At 39.8% G+C, this 20,839-nt stretch overlaps 12 protein-coding genes and 1 non-coding gene across 13 annotated transcripts; 7 read left to right on the top strand and 6 right to left on the bottom strand.

The window, feature by feature from the left end:
• Positions 1–713: 713 nt before the first annotated feature.
• Positions 714–2,030, top strand: GCR2 (Gcr2p; the record flags this gene model as incomplete). The annotated part of the gene is made up of 1 exon (XM_018130695.1): positions 714–2,030. One exon carries the CDS (start codon positions 714–716, stop codon positions 2,028–2,030), a length of 1,317 nt encoding a protein of 438 aa, XP_017986184.1.
• A 173-nt stretch (positions 2,031–2,203) lies between these two features.
• On the top strand, positions 2,204–2,923 carry NNR1 (NADHX epimerase; the record flags this gene model as incomplete). The annotated part of the gene is made up of 1 exon (XM_018130694.1): positions 2,204–2,923. The coding sequence occupies one exon, from the start codon at positions 2,204–2,206 to the stop codon at positions 2,921–2,923; it is 720 nt and encodes a 239-aa protein (XP_017986183.1).
• A 489-nt stretch (positions 2,924–3,412) lies between these two features.
• On the top strand, positions 3,413–5,896 carry PSY2 (Psy2p; the record flags this gene model as incomplete). Its single annotated transcript, XM_018130693.1, has 1 exon — positions 3,413–5,896. One exon carries the CDS (start codon positions 3,413–3,415, stop codon positions 5,894–5,896), a length of 2,484 nt encoding a protein of 827 aa, XP_017986182.1.
• Positions 5,897–5,957: 61 nt separating this feature from the next.
• Positions 5,958–6,836, bottom strand: SPS19 (2,4-dienoyl-CoA reductase (NADPH); the record flags this gene model as incomplete). Its single annotated transcript, XM_018130692.1, has 1 exon — positions 5,958–6,836. The coding sequence occupies one exon, from the start codon at positions 6,834–6,836 to the stop codon at positions 5,958–5,960; it is 879 nt and encodes a 292-aa protein (XP_017986181.1).
• Positions 6,837–7,284: 448 nt separating this feature from the next.
• Positions 7,285–8,376, top strand: SPS18 (Sps18p; the record flags this gene model as incomplete). The annotated part of the gene is made up of 1 exon (XM_018130691.1): positions 7,285–8,376. The coding sequence occupies one exon, from the start codon at positions 7,285–7,287 to the stop codon at positions 8,374–8,376; it is 1,092 nt and encodes a 363-aa protein (XP_017986180.1).
• A 417-nt stretch (positions 8,377–8,793) lies between these two features.
• Positions 8,794–10,041, top strand: RTT106 (Rtt106p; the record flags this gene model as incomplete). The annotated part of the gene is made up of 1 exon (XM_018130690.1): positions 8,794–10,041. The coding sequence occupies one exon, from the start codon at positions 8,794–8,796 to the stop codon at positions 10,039–10,041; it is 1,248 nt and encodes a 415-aa protein (XP_017986179.1).
• A 70-nt stretch (positions 10,042–10,111) lies between these two features.
• On the bottom strand, positions 10,112–11,353 carry RIO2 (protein kinase RIO2; the record flags this gene model as incomplete). Its single annotated transcript, XM_018130689.1, has 1 exon — positions 10,112–11,353. One exon carries the CDS (start codon positions 11,351–11,353, stop codon positions 10,112–10,114), a length of 1,242 nt encoding a protein of 413 aa, XP_017986178.1.
• Positions 11,354–11,510: 157 nt separating this feature from the next.
• On the bottom strand, positions 11,511–11,582 carry AW171_hschr2996. The gene has a single exon. It is a non-coding gene; the product is annotated as a tRNA-His (tRNA).
• Positions 11,583–11,780: 198 nt separating this feature from the next.
• On the bottom strand, positions 11,781–12,407 carry ERP5 (Erp5p; the record flags this gene model as incomplete). Its single annotated transcript, XM_018130688.1, has 1 exon — positions 11,781–12,407. The coding sequence occupies one exon, from the start codon at positions 12,405–12,407 to the stop codon at positions 11,781–11,783; it is 627 nt and encodes a 208-aa protein (XP_017986177.1).
• A 261-nt stretch (positions 12,408–12,668) lies between these two features.
• On the bottom strand, positions 12,669–14,213 carry CTM1 (cytochrome c lysine N-methyltransferase; the record flags this gene model as incomplete). The annotated part of the gene is made up of 1 exon (XM_018130687.1): positions 12,669–14,213. One exon carries the CDS (start codon positions 14,211–14,213, stop codon positions 12,669–12,671), a length of 1,545 nt encoding a protein of 514 aa, XP_017986176.1.
• Positions 14,214–14,434: 221 nt separating this feature from the next.
• Positions 14,435–15,280, top strand: BCP1 (protein-transporting protein BCP1; the record flags this gene model as incomplete). Its single annotated transcript, XM_018130686.1, has 1 exon — positions 14,435–15,280. One exon carries the CDS (start codon positions 14,435–14,437, stop codon positions 15,278–15,280), a length of 846 nt encoding a protein of 281 aa, XP_017986175.1.
• Positions 15,281–15,985: 705 nt separating this feature from the next.
• Positions 15,986–18,721, top strand: EAF1 (Eaf1p; the record flags this gene model as incomplete). The annotated part of the gene is made up of 1 exon (XM_018130685.1): positions 15,986–18,721. One exon carries the CDS (start codon positions 15,986–15,988, stop codon positions 18,719–18,721), a length of 2,736 nt encoding a protein of 911 aa, XP_017986174.1.
• A 171-nt stretch (positions 18,722–18,892) lies between these two features.
• Positions 18,893–20,731, bottom strand: AW171_hschr2991 (HBR276Wp; the record flags this gene model as incomplete). The annotated part of the gene is made up of 1 exon (XM_018130684.1): positions 18,893–20,731. The coding sequence occupies one exon, from the start codon at positions 20,729–20,731 to the stop codon at positions 18,893–18,895; it is 1,839 nt and encodes a 612-aa protein (XP_017986173.1).
• Between the last annotated feature and the right edge of the window lie 108 nt (positions 20,732–20,839).

The raw sequence follows: 20,839 nt of genomic DNA, 5'->3' as shown, positions 1-20,839 counted from the left end.
CAGTAAAGTCTCCTTAGTTTATTGACGCGAATGATGTTTCAAGATCGCTAAATTACCCGGACTTTAAATTTGTCATCATGTACGTTTTATATATATGTGCTGCTGATCGTGGAGCTGCCATATGGAAAGCAAACAAACCTACACGCTCAGCGATTGTCACTGCTAGAAGATGGTTTCGAGTATGATTTTAGTTTGAGGAGATAGCTAGTTTGGGTCTATGGATTTTACCGGTATTATTCTCTTCCTCTTTCGTGAGTAATATCTAGGTTATTTGTGGGCGCTTAAAATTGTCCTCGAGGATAAGGCCTCACGACTGAGGTATACTGGGTTAACGTTTACCTTATTAATTGGAGATATGTAACCCTATGCTTGATGCTTTGCGTTGCCAACCACAAATTGGTTTGCTGTAGCATTGCTCATACTGCGAAGAGCAGTTAACCAAGGGTGCGTCTTGACGATCCACACATTGAGAAGCATTTCAGCTCTAACTGCGTTGTAATAAAGCGAAAAGGGTGGATCATCTGTAGTAATGCGAGCTCAGTATACTTTCGAGCAAGTCCCTAAGCTTTAGTTTCGTTCACGTGATCACAAAAGAAACGTTTCAGGTGCGTCGGCCGTAATATGAAAAACTGCGAATGGATAGGACAGTCTGGGATGAGAAGCGGGACGCAGAAGTCATAGATATACCAAGTTTCCGGTCGAATTGGTATAATATGAGCTCTTTTAGTAGGGGAAGGTACTCTACTAAGTCTACGCCTTCTTACAGTCCGAGCACTGGAATAGTGCATCCCCAGGAGAAACTTGATTTGTTCTTAATCAAAGGGTACCAGCTTGTTTCAGCTAACTCGGTAATAAATGAGGATTTAATGTCTAAATTAAGTTTGACGACGAGTGGTTCGATGGTTTCTGACTCCGTCGCGGATAAGGAGCTCTCTAATTTCCAGAAATTATCACAGTTATATAATGCTAGCATACCGCTAATGACGCTTGATGACAACAGTACGTCTCCAAAGTCAGCTATTGAGTTATGCCAACGGTTTCACCAAATTTTAAAGGAACTTGAATTGAGTTTTGAAGCCAGTCCATATGCGAAATACTTCACTAGAATAAACTCTGAGGAAAACCAGGGCTTCTGGAAGATAAAAGACGATGATTCCTTAAGAGAGGATGCGCTTTGGCAATCTGTCTCGGAAACTATAACAAAGATGTATGACCTGGGACGGGGGTTGATTCTCTCTTCCGTAAACAAGAGGCGAAGTGCAGCAGTATCTAGTAAGAACTCGCCGACGCAGACAAAAGATGATCCTATCTCGTACCAGCAACTGAGAAGGAAGTTAAAGAAGTTACAAACAAATGGAGAGATGGGTAACGTATCCGGTGCTAACCGAAATGGAACTGGCAGTGATATGAGCTTGAAGAATGGTATGCCCAAAATAGACGCGAAATTCGGCGATGATGCTCTGCGAAACGGTTTTGCCAAAGCTAGAAATGTTGACAGCGACTCCTTCTTTAGGGGTTACTACACAATGCCAACTTCTCCATCCTCGTTGTGGAACAACGGGATCAACTTCAATGACAAGAGATTTCAGAGCACAACGGAGAACTATCCAGTGGAAGAGTTGCTGGAGCTTGCAACAAGTGAAGCCAACAAAAACAGTGCCAACAGCATTGGCGATATTAATGGGGGTAGCAACCATAACGATGTGGAAGATGATACTGCAGGGATAACAGTGGATACTAATGGCATCAAAAATCCTGGAAATCAAGGTCGAAGAGTTAAAAACAGTAATAATGGTATCATCGCGTCCGCAGAGCTACCTGTCATTCATGAGATATCAACTATCCCACAATCTTTATCAATAAAAGAAAATGAACTATACGATAGACTACTAAAGGAAAAGGATCAAAGAATTATAGAATTAGAACGTCAATTACAATCGGAAAAAGAAGAAGTAATAATGTTGCGAAAACTTTTGTTGGAAGATGTCGGATGTATTCGAAATATGCTATTCGAAATAAGGGATAAATAATCCTTCACGCATTTACAACGTATATGTTATATATTGTTTGAACGGTACCGGTTCATAACTAAACATTACCGTCTTTGGTGATTGCATATATAGTACTACCCAAAGTCCCTATTTCGTTAGCATGGTACTCCCCTCAACTACAAAGAGCAATTCAAGTTATATTACCCAAAAAAATGACAAATAAGTATATAAGTGCAAAACTAGCTTCTGCAATCGATGCAGAGTTAATGGGTCCCACCGTGGGATTCACGATAGAACAACTAATGGAATTAGCAGGTTTGTCAGTCGCACAAGCAATTTACAAGCACTGGGGTCCCCAACCTGAAAAAAACCAAGTCATTGTCATAGCCGGCCCTGGTAATAATGGTGGTGATGGCCTTGTCTGTGCTAGGCACCTGAAGCTACTGGGATACAAACCTATCGTCTATTATCCAAAAAGATCCTCTAAGGTGCCCTTCTACGGCCAATTAGTTCAACAGCTGCAATATTTCAAAATTCCTGTTCTATCAATGGAGGACAACTGGAAATGCTACCTAGACGAAAACACAACCCTCTGTGTTGTGGATGCGATCTTCGGTTTCTCCTTCAAACCGCCATCGAGGGAGCCATTCAGTGAAATACTTACCGAGCTAAAAAAAAGGGATCAGGCAGTTCCGATAGTTGCTGTTGATATACCTTCAGGCTGGGATGTCGACAATGGTCCAGTTCACGAAAAATGCATTATACCAAATCTGCTGGTTTCTCTTACAGCTCCAAAATTGTGCGCCCAAAAAACTGATCCACGGCTCACTACCCATTATGTGGGTGGAAGGTTTGTTCCGGAATCCCTAGCGCGCAAGTACTCTCTCGAGGAGTTTTTGTACCCAGGAATTGACCACGTGCTGCGGCTCTAGTGAGCTACAGGAGCCATTTATAGGCTGTTATATTGAATATAATCCGTAGTTTAGTAACGACTTTATGTCTGGTCCGGGTAAAGTTGATGAGCATCGCAACAAAAAGAAACGACTTAACGCGTTAAGTCATAGAAAAGTAATTTTTCAGTAATCACTTCTCCATTAATGGACGATAGATTTTGTCTGTTTCACTCATTAACTAAGTACTGTATTCGAGTTAAATTGAGGACTGCTACCTATTGCTGAGGATTTATATCTCATCTTATTCAGAATTTATCCGACAGTTAACATTCCGGTAATTGCATTACTCAAGTTAACTAGAGTGCGTTTTAAAGGAAGGTTCTTCTAAATACTGTTTTGGTTTAGAAAGAATTCCTGGTTTAAAATTAACCGGTTGGTGATTTGATTGATAAAGGTGGTTTAAGCAAGATTAAGATCTAATCTGCATTAAAAAAAAAATTTTGACGCTGTTCTTTTCGTATAGTAATTATGATTGATGGGCAACAGCAACTTTTGACTAATGCTAATACTGAACCTAAACGTGTAAAGGTGTATTTGTTAGAAAATGATGAATGGAAAGATACAGGGACAGGATTTTGTGTTGGACAATGCGAGCAGGCCTTAGGCTGCGCGTACCTTCTTGTTCGAGACGAAGAGCAGCCAGATCGCATTTTGTTGAAATCGAAGCTTGAGGGCAATATTGAATATCAAAGACAAGAAGAGACTCTAATTGTTTGGAAAGATATTCAAGGTCATGATATAGCTTTGTCGTTTGAGGAAAGTACTGGTTGTAATGCCCTATGTGAATTTATATGTTTGATCCAGAAAACGTTTGAGAATAATATTTCGTTGGTTTCTGTTCGATCCAACGATGATGGAATGGGTTCAGTGCATGAAATAATCACGGGTCCTGTGCATCTTCCTTCGAATGATGCGGTGCAGAACGAAGATACTTTGATGGAAGCACTTCGAATCTTGAATGAGAATACTGCGTTTGAGTTTTTGAAAAGTGAAACCGTTGACTTTATTATAAACTCAGATTATGTCCGGACGCTTATAGATCACTTCCAGTTTGCGGAAAAGACACACTTGCACCGAAACTTATTATTGTTGAGCCATATAGTGAAGACTCTTTTTCTCTACAATCAAAGGGTGTTGATAGAACAGCTAATTGACGATGATCATTACATGGGAGTTTTCGGGATTTTAGAATACGATACAGAATATCCGGACTGTAAGGCTAATCATAGAAACTGCTTACAACAGACAAGAACGAGCTTGAAGGAAGTGATTCCTTTGAATGATGACCACATGAAGCAAATCATAAAGAAGACCCTGAGACTGCAATTTCTTAAGGATGTTGTACTGGTGCGCTTTCTGGATGACCATTCTGCGACGCTTATAACAGAGGTGATGCTTGAATACCAGTCGAGTATAATTAACTTTTTGCAGCAAAGTCAGTTCATAGATGATCTTATGGCAATGTATGTTGGTAACCTAGGTGCTATTGATCCTGTATTTTTGGAGAAAAAACGGCAAGGTATAAAGCTGCTAGACGAATGTGTCCAGATAACATGCAATTTGGCTCCGGCAGAAAGGTCTTCTTTTTACAAGGTTTTGGTGAAAAAGGGCCTGTTTAACGTATTAGATTTTGCATTTAATATTGAAACTAGTAGTGAAGTAAGGATCCTGGCAACAGATATGATAATTTCCATTATCGAATTTGATATTCTTCTTATCAACACCGTGCAAAATGAAATGATTGACCAAACTCTTGACGAGGAACATAATGGAAGAATTACTAACAACACTGAAGTTTCTGAGGGTGAAAAACTGGAAGGTGAGGGAAATTGTAATGGGCAGAAGAGTAATCCTGCGGGTAGCCAGGTACAGAACCACTCTTCAGACATTTCTCTATTGTTGATATTATCAAAAATCCTGTTGACGGATAAAAGCCCAGGGTTAAAGGAGCAGGCATTCCAGGCCCTCATCACGCTGTTAGACCCCGAAGATTTCTTAGGGGATGGTTATGAAGATCAATCTAGCATAGAAAGCTTAATGAAGTTTTGTGCTAATAACAGAATACGCGAAAGACAGGCTGGTCCACAATTTCAACTAATAGATTATTTTAATAAATTTTACAAGGAGGTTGCGCCCGTGCTGTTTGAGTGTTTGATTACAGGCGATGTCGCGGATAAGGACGATCAATTATTATTAAAACTAATCAAATTGGTTGATCTATTAGTGAATGAACATGACATCGTGGTCTCTCGTGGCTTCATATTAGAGAACGGGATTCTGATGACTGTGTCAAAGTTGATGGGCCCTTCTCATGTTATTCAGTTACGACTGGCTGCTCTGAGATTATTCAAAGGTATTGTTCGGCTAAATGATGATTTCTATTATAGGTATCTAATATCCAAAAATTTGATGGATCCAATACGCCAGATACTGGAAGAAAATCTATACGAGAATAATATGGCAAACTCCTGTGTTATGGATTTCTTAAAGCTGGTCTCTACACACTGTCAACAAGCCCAAGAGGTCTCCGATTTCAATAGGAAAAACTATGTCTCTTTGAATATTTACATGGTTGAAAGGTTTGGCGAAATTTTAGAGAGGGTAGACTACGTTTCCTTCACTACAAATATGATACGGATGGCTCATAGTAGCAAAAACAATGTCCACAGGAACGCACAAGAAGCGGAAGACAATAGTCTACCAGTAGATCCTCAGGCTTCCGCCGAATATGACTATGAAGGAACTCCTGGTTTGATCGATGCCTCTCTTGAAGGCGATGCGAACGAAGAGGAAGTTGCCATGGGTAGCGATATATCAGTGCCTGCTTCAATCAGCACAAAACGGACCTACTCTGACTTGGAAGAAACCGCTGCCAGCGTCATAAATCTCGCTGCGCCAACCAGACAGCAGCAGTTTAGCAAGATTGCAGAAAAAGTTCCTACTTCAGAGTAGACACAAAGACTTCTCAGATACATCTATATACCGGCATAATAACTGATGTAGCAATACTTAATCACAATTTAGAATTTATCTTCTGGTGCGAAAGTAGGAGATCAGGGTAAGGGAGCGATCCCATTACAGTCCCAAGGTTCCATGCACCTCCGTCTACAACTTCAATAGTACCAGTGACATAGTCCGCAGCTTGCGAAAACAGGTAGACAGTAGCATTGGCAATGTCCTTTGTGCTACCTACCCGTTGTAGTGGCACCCTCTTGGTGTATTCTTCAGGTTTAGTTCCAAACGACAATCTGGACAGTCCCTCGCTGTTACCAATTATTCCCGGAGCAATGCAATTCACCCGGATTCCCAGAGGGCCCAATTCGACTGCTAGAGCACGGGCTAGGGCGTCAACGCCTGCTTTTGCCGCAGATACATGGATTTGGAATGGAGTCCCGGTATAGTGCAGAGTTGCAGATACAAAAATCACCGATCCCTTCGACTTCACCAGTTCTGGAAGTGCAGCCTTCACGGTATTGTAACTACCAAGCAAGTCAATATCTACAACCGCTTTGAAAGCCTTTGCAGATAGATTCGTCATATCAGCAATGAAATTGCCTGCCGCACCTGCTATAACATAGTCAATGCGCCCAAACCGCTCCACAGTTTTGTCTATAGCAGCCTTCAATTGCTGAACATTCCTAACATCGACATTACCGATGCCTAAAACACTCCCAGGCTCGTGACTAAGCTGATCAACTTCTAAAGCTGCCTTCTCGGTTTTTTCGGCATTTCTACCAATAAGTGCGGCCTTTGCGCCTAGCAGAACCAACAATTCAGCCTGGACCCTACAGATTGAACCTGCACCACCTGTAATGAAAGCAACCTTATCTTTGAACAGATCTGGCTTCCATACGAATTCCTCCAAAGACGACTTGTTTAATGTGTTTGGCATTTTTACTCTTAACTACTATATAATACACCTAAATCGAAAAACGTAGACTTTAAGAAAATCTACGAGCTCCATTTATAACATTCTGATATAACGGCTCGCTATTACTATTTGTAATATTATTTACAATCACGAACACCTGAAACGATAAACGCCGTCGGTTTTGTTACCCCAAGTCAGGAAATACCATGGTCTTACTTATTAAACTCCTCGGCTTGCGGAGTTGTGGCATCAAGAAAGCCGGGTAACGGATACATTAAAATGTCGTTATGAGTGACGATGCCCCTTTTAAATCGCATTCTAAATATATGGAGCTATTGGAAATCACACGAAGGCCATACAGAAGATTTTAAAAGGTTGGATTGTACTTCGGCAGGATAGCTGTTGCTGATTGCTATTCTAAAGCTGTGTCATAGATAATTTCCTCATAGGCTGTTAAAAATAAATTACTATGTCAGAGTGGAAGGTTAATCCTGATAACCGTAGGAGGTTGCTTCAACTACAAAAATTAGGTGCTAATAAGAAATGCGTGGATTGTGGAGCTCCAAATCCACAATGGGCGTCCCCTAAATTTGGGATTTTTATTTGCCTTGAATGTGCTGGAGTTCATCGTGGATTGGGTGTTCACGTGTCTTTTGTTCGTTCCATTACTATGGATCAGTTTAAGCCTGATGAGCTACTTAGAATGGAAAAGGGCGGGAACGAGCAGCTGTGTGATTATTTGGCATCGCATAATATCGATGTGAAACTTCCCCAGAAACTGAAGTATGACAATCCCATTGCGGAGGACTACAAAGAGAAGTTGACGTGTTTGTGTGAAGGGCGCGAGTGGGTCGAGCGAGAACACCCTGAGTTTGACGCCAGCCAGCTGTCTGCCGGCGAATTTTCAGGATCTGAGTTTCCGGCTGCTTCTGGAGCCCATTCAGCGGAAAAGATTGAATCACGTCGTTCTGCTACGCCGCAGCTTTCTGAAGACCAGAAACAGAAAAACGAATCATATTTTGCAGACTTGGGCAATAGAAACCAGCAGAAGCCTGCCCATCTTCCTCCCTCGCAGGGCGGCAGATACCAGGGATTCGGAAACACTACCACTCCATCGGTTGAAGAACATAAGCGTGGTGGTTTGGGAGCCGATCTTTCTCTCGACAATCTCCAAAAGGACCCCTGGGGAACATTAACGAAGGGCTGGGGTCTATTTTCTACCGCAGTGACAAAATCTGTGGAGGAAGTAAATGAAGCTGTGATCAAACCCAGCATACAACAACTGCAATCGGGTGAGCTTTCCAGTGAGGCTCAAAGGGCCGCTCAGCAGTTTGGTCAGAAGTTTCAGCAAACTAGTAGCACGGGTATAAGCGCCTTTTCAAAATGGACAAAAAATATGCAGCAGCAATATTCCCAAGGCTTCCAACACAAGCCTGAACAGGATTCAAAATACTCCAAACTTTTTGATAGCCTACAAGGTAAGCAAGGTGGCGATAAACAGCCCACGAAAGGAGTAGCATTATCAAAAAATGATGCTGAAGGAGACTGGGATGACTTTTAATAAGCTTGCTCACAGGCGTAGCTGTTTATTTTAGCCATTGAAATTACCTACAGTATCAATCACGCCAAGAATTAGTAGCGTGGGAAATGTAATTTAATAGACCATTGTCTAAATAGATAGAAAAGTCATTATGGTTGGTGCTTATTACTGGAGTTGTTATTATTGTAAATGTCACCTACAGATGATAGCAAGTGATTATAATAAGCTATATTCAGAAGGATTATAAGACGTCCGCATCTTAATATAGTGCTAAATACATTTTAAATACTTGTTAGTTATAACCTTGTTGTTGACTTATTGACTGTCTTAATAGCGCTAAATCAAAAATTTCGTGAAGATATGTTACAATGCGACAGAAGGATAATATTGATGCAGTTGGGAACATAACAGACGATTATAAAGTCCTAATATTTAGTAATGCCAGCCAACGATGGTTTCCTTGACCAACTGCCAAAAGAGCTTAGAGCTGAGGTCGAGAAGATCAGTAAATTGTTACCGGAAGCGCTTCCAATATTTGAACTTGTATATCAAGACGGACAAAACAACGGTAATTCTAAAAGAAAAGCGCTAAAAACAGATGTTTCTGGTAAGTTGAATGATAGCAATGTAATATTTGAGCTCAAAGACATATCATGTCTCTCGCCTGTTAGAAAGAAGTTAAATATGACTATTTCATTGGATGCGGACTTCAAGCCTATAATTGTATTCAACAAGAATAATATTGCAGAATTGATCATTAAAGATTTAAAGGATAGTGTGAACTATGCAGTGTTTCTACCGTTTTCCGAAAAGAAGAATCTGTTGTATTTGTACATGCGCTATCAGAATCCCGATGGAACTAACCCAGATCCAGTGCTCTTAACTATGAATAAAGAAGTTGTTTTAAAACAGTTTAAGGATGCTTCTAAAGTACCACCAGAGGCAACAGATTTCAGCGAGTGCATGGAATATATGAGAAAACAAGCTATATTGACGGGATTTAGAATTTCTGATCCGTTTTCCAACTCTAATGGCCCTCCAGCATTCCATGTCGAATGCCACAGGGGAACTAAAGAAGGTACCTTATATTTCCTGCCTGATCATATTATATTTGGATTTAAAAAACCTATTTTAACCTTTGATTCTAATGATATCGAATCCATCACATACTCTTCTATCACGAGGTTAACGTTCAATGTCACCTTAATCACCAAAAACCAGGATAAGTACGAGTTTTCTATGATCGATCAATCCGAATATGCTCATATCGACGAGTATGTTAAACGGAAGCAAGTGAAGGATAAGTCAATGAGTGATGAATTGAAAGCAAAAACAACTGCAAAGTCGCAGCAGGCCGGAGAACAATCTGCGTTGAAGGAAGCTACGCAACAGCTGAAGGAACAGAGCTCAATTAAGGACATACCTTTAGATTCAGATGATGAAGAAGAAGATGGTAACTTTGAAGAAGGAAGTAGTTCCGACAGAAGTGACGAGGATTCCGATTCAGAAGATGAACATCGCGATGCAGAGCACGACGCCGATGATGATAACAGTGAGGAGGATCAACAGGCACAAGATCAATTCGAAGGTCCACAGGACATCCCTTTAATAATAGATGAGGATGAAGAAGAAAACGATAGTGATATAATAGAAGCAGATGAGGATTCTGGTGTCGAATACCACTAACAGAAAAATACGGAGGTAAATATTTACAGAGCAGAATGTATATTATTTGAAAATTAATGTTATTACGCCACTAATCTTCTAGTATATAGTTCCCCAATTTATCAATTTTTAAGTTACCCACGCCAGACGAGAGAGCATCAATAATCCGCTCGTTCTCTTCGTCAATAGAATCTTCATCAGATTCACTTTCAAATTCTTCTTCCGAATACTCTTCACTATACTCACTATCCTCACCTACTTCGTCTTCGGAAGCACTGTCATACTCTGCGTTCCTCATGCGGTCCATATTGTCTTCCAAGTCCCTATCACCAGGGTGCTTTTTACTAAAACCTGATGCCATTAGTAACTCATCTAAATTATCACACCTTTCGACATCTCTGCTGAAAACCGGATAAGCATACTTATAACCATCTCCGAATCCATCAGTATCTAGAAAATTTGAATCAGACACTGGATCATATTTCAACTTTTTCTTGAAGAATCGTCTAATACAATCAACATCTCTTTTGAAATAGTACTCTGCGTCTGCATGTTGAATAGAAATACATTGTGGAAAATCTATGACAATAAACCCTGGATCATCCTCGCCTTCAGTCTCTTCTTTCATCATAATGTTAAATTCGTTGAAATCACAGTGTATCAAACCGTGGTTTGCTAGGTTAACTATAAATTTCATCAGGTCACAATATAATTTAGGAATATTCTTGTGCTTCCTTAAACGCCTCATAGGGAAACCGTCAATATACTCCATGATAATTACATGCCTGGAGTTATCATATGGTCGTGGGACCTTAAATCCTTTAGTATATAGCATTGACATGAACTGGTACTCCTTTCCTGCTGCTAAGCGCGATAGGTGCATCCAACTAGCAGATTGATTTTTCCTAAGGTATTCTCTATTGTTCTTCACTGTGTGAAAAGAAGTTCTTCCTAGCCTGTGAATTTTCATTACCAATTTCTCTGATTCACGGTTACTAACGCGATAGATATCTGATTCCTTACCTACACCGATCATATTGCCAACAGAATATAGAACTCCTTTGTTAAGTAGAGATTTTAACGCTAGGTAGTCAAACCCATTATATGTAATACAGTAACCATCATACTTCGCATTTCTCATCTTAGATACCAACTTAAGCTTTGCAAGATCCGAAATAGATCTATTTGTACCCGAAATAGACCTCATTCCAGATAGTTGATGAATTAGAGTTGTTGGAACCAACTCATGATTACGGGATCCCTGTTCAGTAGCTTGCAACACTTTAAAGTCGTCACCTGTAAGGTAACGCATATAACTTGTATCAAGTTTCATTTGATCAAGTACTTTTGATTTAAACGCAGTAGTTTTAAGAGTTCAATGAGATGTCATGCGATGAACTTCTCAAGATGATGAAATTCATTCCACATTAACACATGATTTTCAGATACCTTTACACGAAATTTAGTATAGAAGTCCAAAAAATAACAAATGCCATCTCCTGGAATCGAACCAAGGTTTCATCGGCCACAACGATGTGTAATGACCACTATACTAAGATGGCTGGCTGTTGTTAAATGTGATAATGTACTTCATTACAGCTACTGTTCTCTCCCATGTGCTCTACTTAGAAGTTTTCATATTCAATAAGATTTAAAGGAACCTCGAAGGCTAATTTTAAAACATCAATTAGTATTCATTATGTATATCATTAATGGAAAAGCTCAAATTATTTTAATAGCTTCAATTGAGAGCTACATCTTTAGCATTTCTTCCTCTTTGCGAAGTAGTTACGAAGAAATCGTAGCTGTAACAGCCAAACGCCAAATAAAATGGCTGTTTGAGCAACTGCCCAGTGAATTATCTTATTCTTAACCAATTCGCTGAGCTTTATAAACTCTTCCTCATCTGCTCTGATGGTTGCTTGTTCTCTGCGTAAATCTTCAAGTCTATTGATTAGATAAACTACCCGGTTCTTCAAATACGAAACGTCTGTCATCCTTTTGCTGTCTAAGATATCGGCGTGCCGCACTGCCATTTCGATTGAGATCCTAACTCTAATTTGTTTAATTGAAGATATTGGCGTCAAGCATATCCGGTGTTCTCCTGTATTCATAGCTGTAAAGGTGAATTCTCCCAGCGGCAAGTTCGGCTGTGAGAAAACCTTCTCATCCATGTTAAATGTTTCATATATTAAGACCTCTATTCTTATATTAGGGTCAGGAATGAAGTTACCCCGTCCTGATTCCACGTAAAAGTCCACATTTCCAATTAGAATGCTTTCTTTACTTAAGTCTTCATAAAAGCATTTAGTGTTCCCTAATTTAGCGTAGTAATGCAAGCATGATACGTATTGTATGGAGGCTAAGATATATAGCAGAATAATCATCAATTGGTTTATATGTTATAATATAAAGTAACTGCTATTCAACAAATCGAGCTCTAGCCGTTGTTTCATGTATTTAGTGGTTTACCGTAAATGTCAACATATAAAATTATAGCCTACTGCATGAACTGAATTGTGGCAACATAAACATAAAAATAGTTTCTATGTAGATAAAGCGACCTCAATTTTAGTCGACTGTTACTTTAGATTGTTCAAGTAGTATATATCTTAAATTACTACCAAATGACGGAATTGTAATTCATTTCAGCTTTCATGGAGGTTTGCGGGAATACCAGCTTGTTCAGCATTGATCTCTGACATAGTAGAAATGTAATCCGGGCTTGGTGACGGTGGAGGGCATATAGGGAGCTTATAGTTTGGGATGTTTGCTTGCGACCAGAATAGAGAGTTATTTCCTTCTTCAATCTGATTTTTGAGAACTTCAAGAAGGCTAGCTTCCTTCACGGATAGTTCTTTAAGAGGGCCTTGCATGGAAGGGATATTTTCGGTGCTTTTCAGTAGAGTTGTAATGTAGCTGCAAAGAAATTGTAGCATTCGGTCCTTCGCTACAAGCAAAGCTTCGGCAGATATAACACCAGAAATGGCTTTCTTATCTATTTGAACAATCGGTGGTACTTTGGCTGGATTATGTTGTAATTGGGCTAGTATCTTAAATTCCTCAGAGTTGGGATTATTATTAAACATATCAACATATGGCATGAATGGTAGAAGCATTTCAAGAGTTGTAGGGTTCGTATCGTTTATCCAAATGCGTTCATTTAACAGCACTAGCTCTAAGTAGGGGAAAATATGCAATTTAGAATAAAACCGTAGAATATCTGAGCAACAGCATTCAAGACCACCTGTAGCAAGTAAATTCACGGAAATAGTGAGGTTCCAGAACTGTACTTTCTTGTTAGCTTGAGGGAAAAATCCATATGTGTTCATAAAGTGTACCAGCTCTTCTACAGGGGAATAGCTTATAAATATTTCACATAGGTTTGATTTTCTCGTACATTTATTAAGATCTAGCATTAGCAGTATATCGTTGGTTTTACGGTCGATATCAAAATATGCATTTGTAAGCTCATTATCATGGTTAACAAAATCAAGAACTGGAACCAATGTTGTACTCACCATAAAATCGTCAGTATTTGAATCTGCTTCTTCCGGAATTTCTAAACAGCGAGAAACTACACCGCTGATCACTTTAAGGATAACCTCTTCGTTGAAGTCGGTGAAAACCTGTGAGTAGAACTGTAGTAGCTTGGACACAAACAATTCTTGAAACCCATTCCTATAATGGCAATAATAGGCACTAGCAACTTCATCTAAAAACACCGATGTAACAGGTATGGAAGCATCTGTTTTCAACAGAACTTCCTTCAAGTAATACGTCAAATTTTGTTGAAAAGCGTAACCATCCGCTAGAAGAATTGCGACGATACCAAAATATACAATTAGAATGTTCGTTTCACTAATGAATGAATGATGGTCTTGGTCATCAAGAAACATTCCGATATATCGCTTTAGCTCCTTTTTGGAATCAATAAACTCATAAGTCTCGTCGTCGTCATCATTTAACCATCCCATTATGGCTTCCACTGAAAAAGTGCTCGACCTTGGTATGCGCAGTACTTCAACTAGGCTGCTATCCTGTAACCTATAATTTTCGGCATTGGATAGATCAACAATCAACCCAGAACCCGACTCAGGAGTTTGTAGCAGTGATTTGTCAACCGAAACACCGGGAGATATTTTAATTCCACAGTTTCGTGAATACCAGTCTGCTACTTCTTGCATGCCCATATTAAAATTGGTTACAATAGCAATTGTTATTGGAGGCGATCCAAAGGATTAATTATACTTTAAAGTAGCAGAAAATCATCTTAAATGCTGACAAGCTGTTACTCTAAATCGAGCAGGTGACAGACATGTTTTGTTTTTTTCGCCGATTTCTATGCATGAAAAATTTGATGTAATTTGTAACATATTCTGTCTCATCGCGTACATGTTTACGAACAACAAGGATGGTGCAAGCGATAAAACTAAGTCAGCTGGCTAAGCGCAAGCGTGAGGAGGCAAAAAATGCTGAAGTTGAGTCTGATGCTAGCTTTTCCGTCTCAGATTCAGATTCTGGCGAAGATAGTGACGACCAAGATGAAGGAGAAATCATCAACATTGACTTTGATTTCTTTAATGCTAACCCCGATATAGACTTCCATTCGGTGAAAAACCTGCTCAGACAGCTTTTTGGAGCTCAAACGTCTAATATGATACAGCTAAGCGCTCTGACTGATCTGGCTTTGGCATCGCCGATGACTACCATCAAGACTGATGGTCAAGAATCTGATCCATATTGTTTTCTGTCGTTCATTAACTACAAAGAAAACAAGAACTCAAACTACGCCAAATTTTTATCAAAGGTTGACCCTAAAATCAGTAATTTCCTTTCAACTATCGATAATTCCCACCAAACATGTGCCTTGGTTCTTTGTGAACGTCTAATCAATATGCCAGCAGAATTGATTCCTCCGCTATATAGAACAACCCTTGAAGATATCGAAAAAAGCTCTGAGAATGGCAAACACTTTGACTTTTACCTAATTGTGAGCAGGAAATACGAGGTCAATTTTGATATGGATAGCGATGATGATGATGATGACGAAGACCAAGACTCAAAACCCCGTAAGAGAGTCAAAGCTGCAGAAGTGGACTATTTCCACGAAGAAGACAGATACCTAGAAAAGAATGCCGAAATACATATTGAGACGGGGGCCAAGAAAGGTATTATTGCTTCCTATATAGTCATAGACCACGATGGTCTTGTGAAAGCCATCCAAGAATTGCAGGATAACATTGCCAGCTGGAAATAGGACCTGTACTGCAGTTCTGTATTCATAAATAATCAAATTTCATCATTGATATATATAAGTAAAGGAGGTTCCTAAATGCCAGTATGAGTGCTCCAGTGACAGCGACAGTGACAGTGACAGTGTGACGTTATCGTAAATACCTACTTCATCTAAGCACTATATATTTAGTGTAAACCTACAACATTATCAGCGTCAAAAACCGCTAGTAACCGGAATCCACGCTCTACCACTAATACTCGTATCTAAAACTTTAGTGAGCCGCTCTTATGAGTACTCCACGCTATATATTTATTTACGCGATCAACCGGGTAACCGTTTCCGTATAATATGATGTGTTGATTTTGAAAATTGTCCTTAGTTGTTATATACAGTAACGAGCAGCAAAGGAAGTGTTATTGAGGGTTGAAAAAACAATAACAAAAGGGAAAGAGTAGCTGAGAATAGTTACTCGTAGTGCTGAGGTGTGCAGCTGTCAAGAAGTTTTAGAAGAGGAGTTTCACTTACAGCTTTTCCTTTTGCTGTTTACTTCCATCTTAAGCTGTCGGGCTTTCTTTTTTTTTGATATTCTGGGAATTTATTGTTATTATATGGGGCTTTACCTTAAGAACAAGGCGAATTGTTTCATATAATCCAATTCGATTAGAGTTGCAAGTTATTATTCGTTGATTTTACAGCTTGGCGTATTTCAATTCCCCTTTTCTACAAATGTCAGGTCTAAGAAAGGAGCCTTTGGTAGAGAAAAAAATCCAAATGGAAAATATTCTAGAGGAGAGGAACAGCAAGCTGTCACAGCTGTTTTGGCTGTCACGACTTAATGAGATGAAAGGAAGTGCAGACATGGAATCTCTAAAAAGTGAATTAAATGATTTTTTAATGCGAAATGATCTGAGGAAGAACGTACCGTTTGAAGTTTCGAATTTACCAGTATATAAACCTCAAGAGCCTCAGCTGGATAAGAGGCCTGTGCGAAGCAAAAGTATCACACCGTCTGAAAATGGAAGCCATAAGAAGAAAGATGAGAATTTGTCAGCGATTGATCCGGAAAATAGAAAACGTACGCGTGATTCACAAATGACTGAAGAGAGTAGTGTTGCTGAAAAGTCTCTAGAACCCCCTCTAAAACAACAGAAAAAGATTTTAGATGGGTTTCTTGTTCCACAGACAGTACAGGCTACCAATGGCAAGGAGATTGGCATTACAGGTAATATGCCTCATGGTGATGTGTTACGGACATCATCTGAACCTGCAGGGAATGTACCGAGTGTGAACGCACAACAGGTTTCTCCTACATATAATTTAGACATTTTAAATCTGCATGTGAAGCCTACTGAAGTTGAGACGAAGAAGAAGCAGAATCCCATAATTGAGGAGATCAGAAAAGGCAAACATCAGCAGTCTCAAGATCTGTTTAAGGAATCTGAGGTAAACAAGGATTCAGTTTATCTCGTTATGGATGAAAACATACCGACAAAACTTCCTCAGGCAGTGCCGTTGGCGGAGCTGAAGTATGTTTCTCAAACATTACCGTTAATTAGACTAATTCCATCCACTCATAAGGTCCTAACCACCGATCTCTATAATACTGCGTTAAATGAAGGGCGTATAACCGTGGTGTCATCCCGTATTGAGGAGTTACGAAGGTTAAACCTATGGTCCCTACGGCAGCCGAAAAAGTTCATTGACCCATGGGCATCATTGAAAGCAGGCACTCATCATAATATAATGTTAAGTGAAGCAAAATGGATGCGAGAAGATTTTAATGAATCTAAAAAGTTCAAAATAGCCATGTGTGCTTTGATTGCAGAAGCTGTTAAAGACTATTGGAAATATGGCAAGGTCTGTTTGGTTAAAAGGAAGATGCATTCATCGGCAGCTTCAGAGGAAACTGATAAACCTGTCACTTCGAAAGACATAGCTGGCAATAACGAGGACAACACGGATGCTGGTAAACATGGATTACCTTGTGATGATAATGACCCACAGAGTATTGATACTACATTATTATTTGAGAAACCGGACCCGAATAAGGAAGTTATGCTCCCTGATTTACCACAAATAACAGAGGAAGAATACAAGCAGAATGTAAAGCCACCAATTTTTAAAATATTTTTGACAAGCTCGGATATTTCTCCTTTGGAGAAAATGGTATTGCAAAACGCTACTCCCTATTCAGGTTTAGAAGGAGAGAAGGATAAGCAGGAGGAGGTACCTTTCGTTCCAATATCAAAGTCTACCGTTATTCTGGACAATGATAAATTTTTGAAGCTAGTTGAAAAGCAAATAATTGATGAAGAACCGTCACTAGTCGCGCTTTCGAAGAGAAGGGGAATGTTTTATGGAAATCGAAGAAGTCATTATCTAAAGCCGCCAGTGGCTCCTGCATTGCGTTATTTAAAGTTCAGAACACCTACGATATGGTCTCCTGATGATGACCAGGAGCTGGTGAAAAACATTAACCAGTATGCATATAATTGGGAGCTGATTAGTTCACAAATGTCCTCTCAAAACACAAGATCTTATGTGTCCAACATTGAGCGTAGAACTCCCTGGCAATGTTTTGAGAGATTTGTACAGCTTAATGAGAGGTTCTCCATTCACGATATGAAGGGCCCTCGCGCCCATGCTGCTCAAGTCTGGTTGCATGAGGCGCACAAATTGCAACAGCAGCAGAAGCGGCGCATTTCGCCCTTAGGAGTTGGGCCGGAATCAATTCAGCGCGGTCATAGAAGGTTACGTTGGGCTAGTATGTTTGAGGCAATGAGGAAGAACATCAAGAAACGAGAAAATGCACCAAGGCCTAATCCTTCACAGCCAAGAAAACCGCTGGATGTAAAAAGTATGGTAGTTCCAACCCCAGCAGAAATATCGGAATTAAAAGCTCAGCGAGATGAAACGCTGCGCCGTGAAGGTCAACTACGCCGTGCAGCTAAACAGAGGATTGAATTAGCGCAAATACAACAGCAGCAACAGGAGCAACCGCAACAGTTATCTGAGCAGACGAATATTCGCTCTAGAATATCTTCGAGCGCTCCCGGGACGAAAGAACTTAACAATGATAATAAGGCAGTTATGACGCCAAGACAAACACAAAGTTCTCCTATAACTGATGATAGATCCCAACTAACAATCCAGACCCCTCGCCAAAGTAAATCCAAATCAGAGTCAGAACAAGATGTTATTGAAAGATATGCAAACAAGATTATGGCGCAGAGGCCTGAATTAACTCAAGACATTGCATTAAAGGCCGCAGAAAATTATTACAAGAATGTGAACCTTAAGCATCAACAGCAACAAACCTTTGCTAAGCAAGCTGTGTCGCAATCTAATACCTCTTTATCCACGAACGCAGGTTCCGCTTCGAACGGTGTAGCGAACAAGATTAGGTCACCAACCCCACAAGAGATCTTGCAGAGAATTCAACAAAAACAAAACGATTCATGACGGTTACCAAGGCTACATTATTTATTGTGTAACTATTAGACAATTAATTTAATGAATAAATCATAATACTGGGTTAGCGAGAGTTAAGGTTTACTTTATTCTTCTTACACAATTACCTTTGTATACAATCTAAATATTTCTGGAACCCTTCAAGCCATTCGTTGAAGTAGGTCAAACAGGTGGCAAGGTGAATATGGATGTTTCCTCGATATCGGAACCATTATAATTATAAGTGATTTTCCACTTGATCTTTAATGGTTTTGAATCCTCAAGTTCGGGGTGTTCAATTTGCCCCTGTTGGCTGATGCTGTCCTTTGTATCCGGTGATAGGGCATTACCAGACTGTGGGAATAGCTTCAATGTACAGCTTTTTGGGACTGCGAGCATAAATGTAACGTCAGTGATATCGCTGTTAGAAACATTGGTAAAATAGGACGTTGTTTTAATTTTTGTGTCGCTTATCCTTTCCAATTCGAACTCCAATCTTAAATGTTCAGATTGATTTAGTAATATACGCTCAGGATGTTTGAATGGTTTGTTGTTCATTTCAGATGACTCAGGCACGGTCTTAACTGGTAGTTTAAACCCTTGATAAGGTGCAGCAGAACTCACGATTTCTTGAGTTGAAGCCATGGTATCGTCGCTAAGCAGATCCAATGGGTCATGGTTGTACGTTACCTCAACCGATGGTACCTGTTGCTGATGCTGTTGCTGTTGCTGTTGATGATGATGGTGATGATGTTTTTGCTGCTGCTGCTGCTGTTGCTGCTGCTGCTGCTGCTGCTGCTGCTGTAGTTGTTGTTGATGTTGATGTGGTGCAGCAAATGAAATGCTACCACCAGCCCCATAATCTAGCGGCGATTGCGAGAATTCCAAATTATTCAATTCACCTAGAATATCATCAATGGAACCGTCTGATGGGCCTCCAACTGCTGGTGAACTTGGTTCACTATCTTCATCCCCAAAGTTTATCAAATTAATTTCATTTGCTAATGTCGTAGCATTTTCGTTTACATTTACTTTATATGCTACTTCATGTACACCTCCTGAAGATCTGTCCTTTAGTAGTTGGTACTTCTGCAATAACTGATTCACTACATCGTTAAACTGTAATAAATCTTGGACAATTGAGTCATCTGTCTCATCATCATTTATAATTTCCTGGAATTTTGGCTGAGAAGACTTCAAAGAACTGTACAATTCTACTATTGTATCATCCTTCAAATCAGTCAACTCTGATGCACTTAGCATCTCGCTGAATAAATCTGCTTTACGCCTTAATTTTGTTATTTCATTTTCTAGTGTCTTCCGTGCATTCACGGCGTTATCCTCCTTAAAACCTGCCATAATCTTCATCAATTTATTAGCTTCTCTCAAATCATCTGGTTTTCCGCGTCTAATAAGTTCCTCCAATTTGGCAGCTTGTGCAATATCTTGTTCCTTTTGCAGTTCCTTGGGCGTTTTTAGGTTGTCACTTGGTCTTAAAACAGCCAAGTCCTCCTGGTTGATCTTGGGGAACACATAGCCCTTGTATTTTAACAAGCTGTGCATGTCCCGGATATATGTCATATCTTCCTTATAGTTGGAATGCTTACATATCGTTTGATACCATTCCTCTATAGCGGTCAAAATCAATCTTTGGACTTTGGTATACCTAAGCGGGGGGCGCTCTGGGAACCTTTTGACAAGTTCATTTAAGAACTCCTTCCTTGATATCTGTAAATGAATTGGATAGCCACAATTCTTTACTAACACGTCCAATAGACACAAAGCAAAAACGGCTGTACGCGTGCCCTTGGAATTTATCAACTTTACAATAGCCACACAAGCGTCCCTAGGAGCTGAACCTTGCTTGGAATTAACGTGATCAGCAACATCTAGATTCAGAGAAAGGTCAGGCTCAGGCAGAGATTGTCTACATGCCTTATGGATTTTCCGTAGTAGTATATTGCCATAATCTTCAGTCTTTTGGACAGGCGTTTCCGGCAAATAGATACTACTGAATGACATCTTTCACACTAACTGGGTAGGGCTCAGGTTCTATGGGGTTTAAACCTTATTGTGGTCAGTAGTAAGGTAGAAATCTATTGCAAATCTCACCCCTTTTAAAGGCGCTGT

Source organism: Eremothecium sinecaudum, chromosome II (genome assembly GCF_001548555.1).
Source record: "Eremothecium sinecaudum strain ATCC 58844 chromosome II, complete sequence".
NCBI classification, from domain to species: Eukaryota; Fungi; Ascomycota; class Saccharomycetes; order Saccharomycetales; family Saccharomycetaceae; genus Eremothecium; species Eremothecium sinecaudum.
This window is presented reverse-complemented; position numbering and strand designations above follow the sequence as displayed.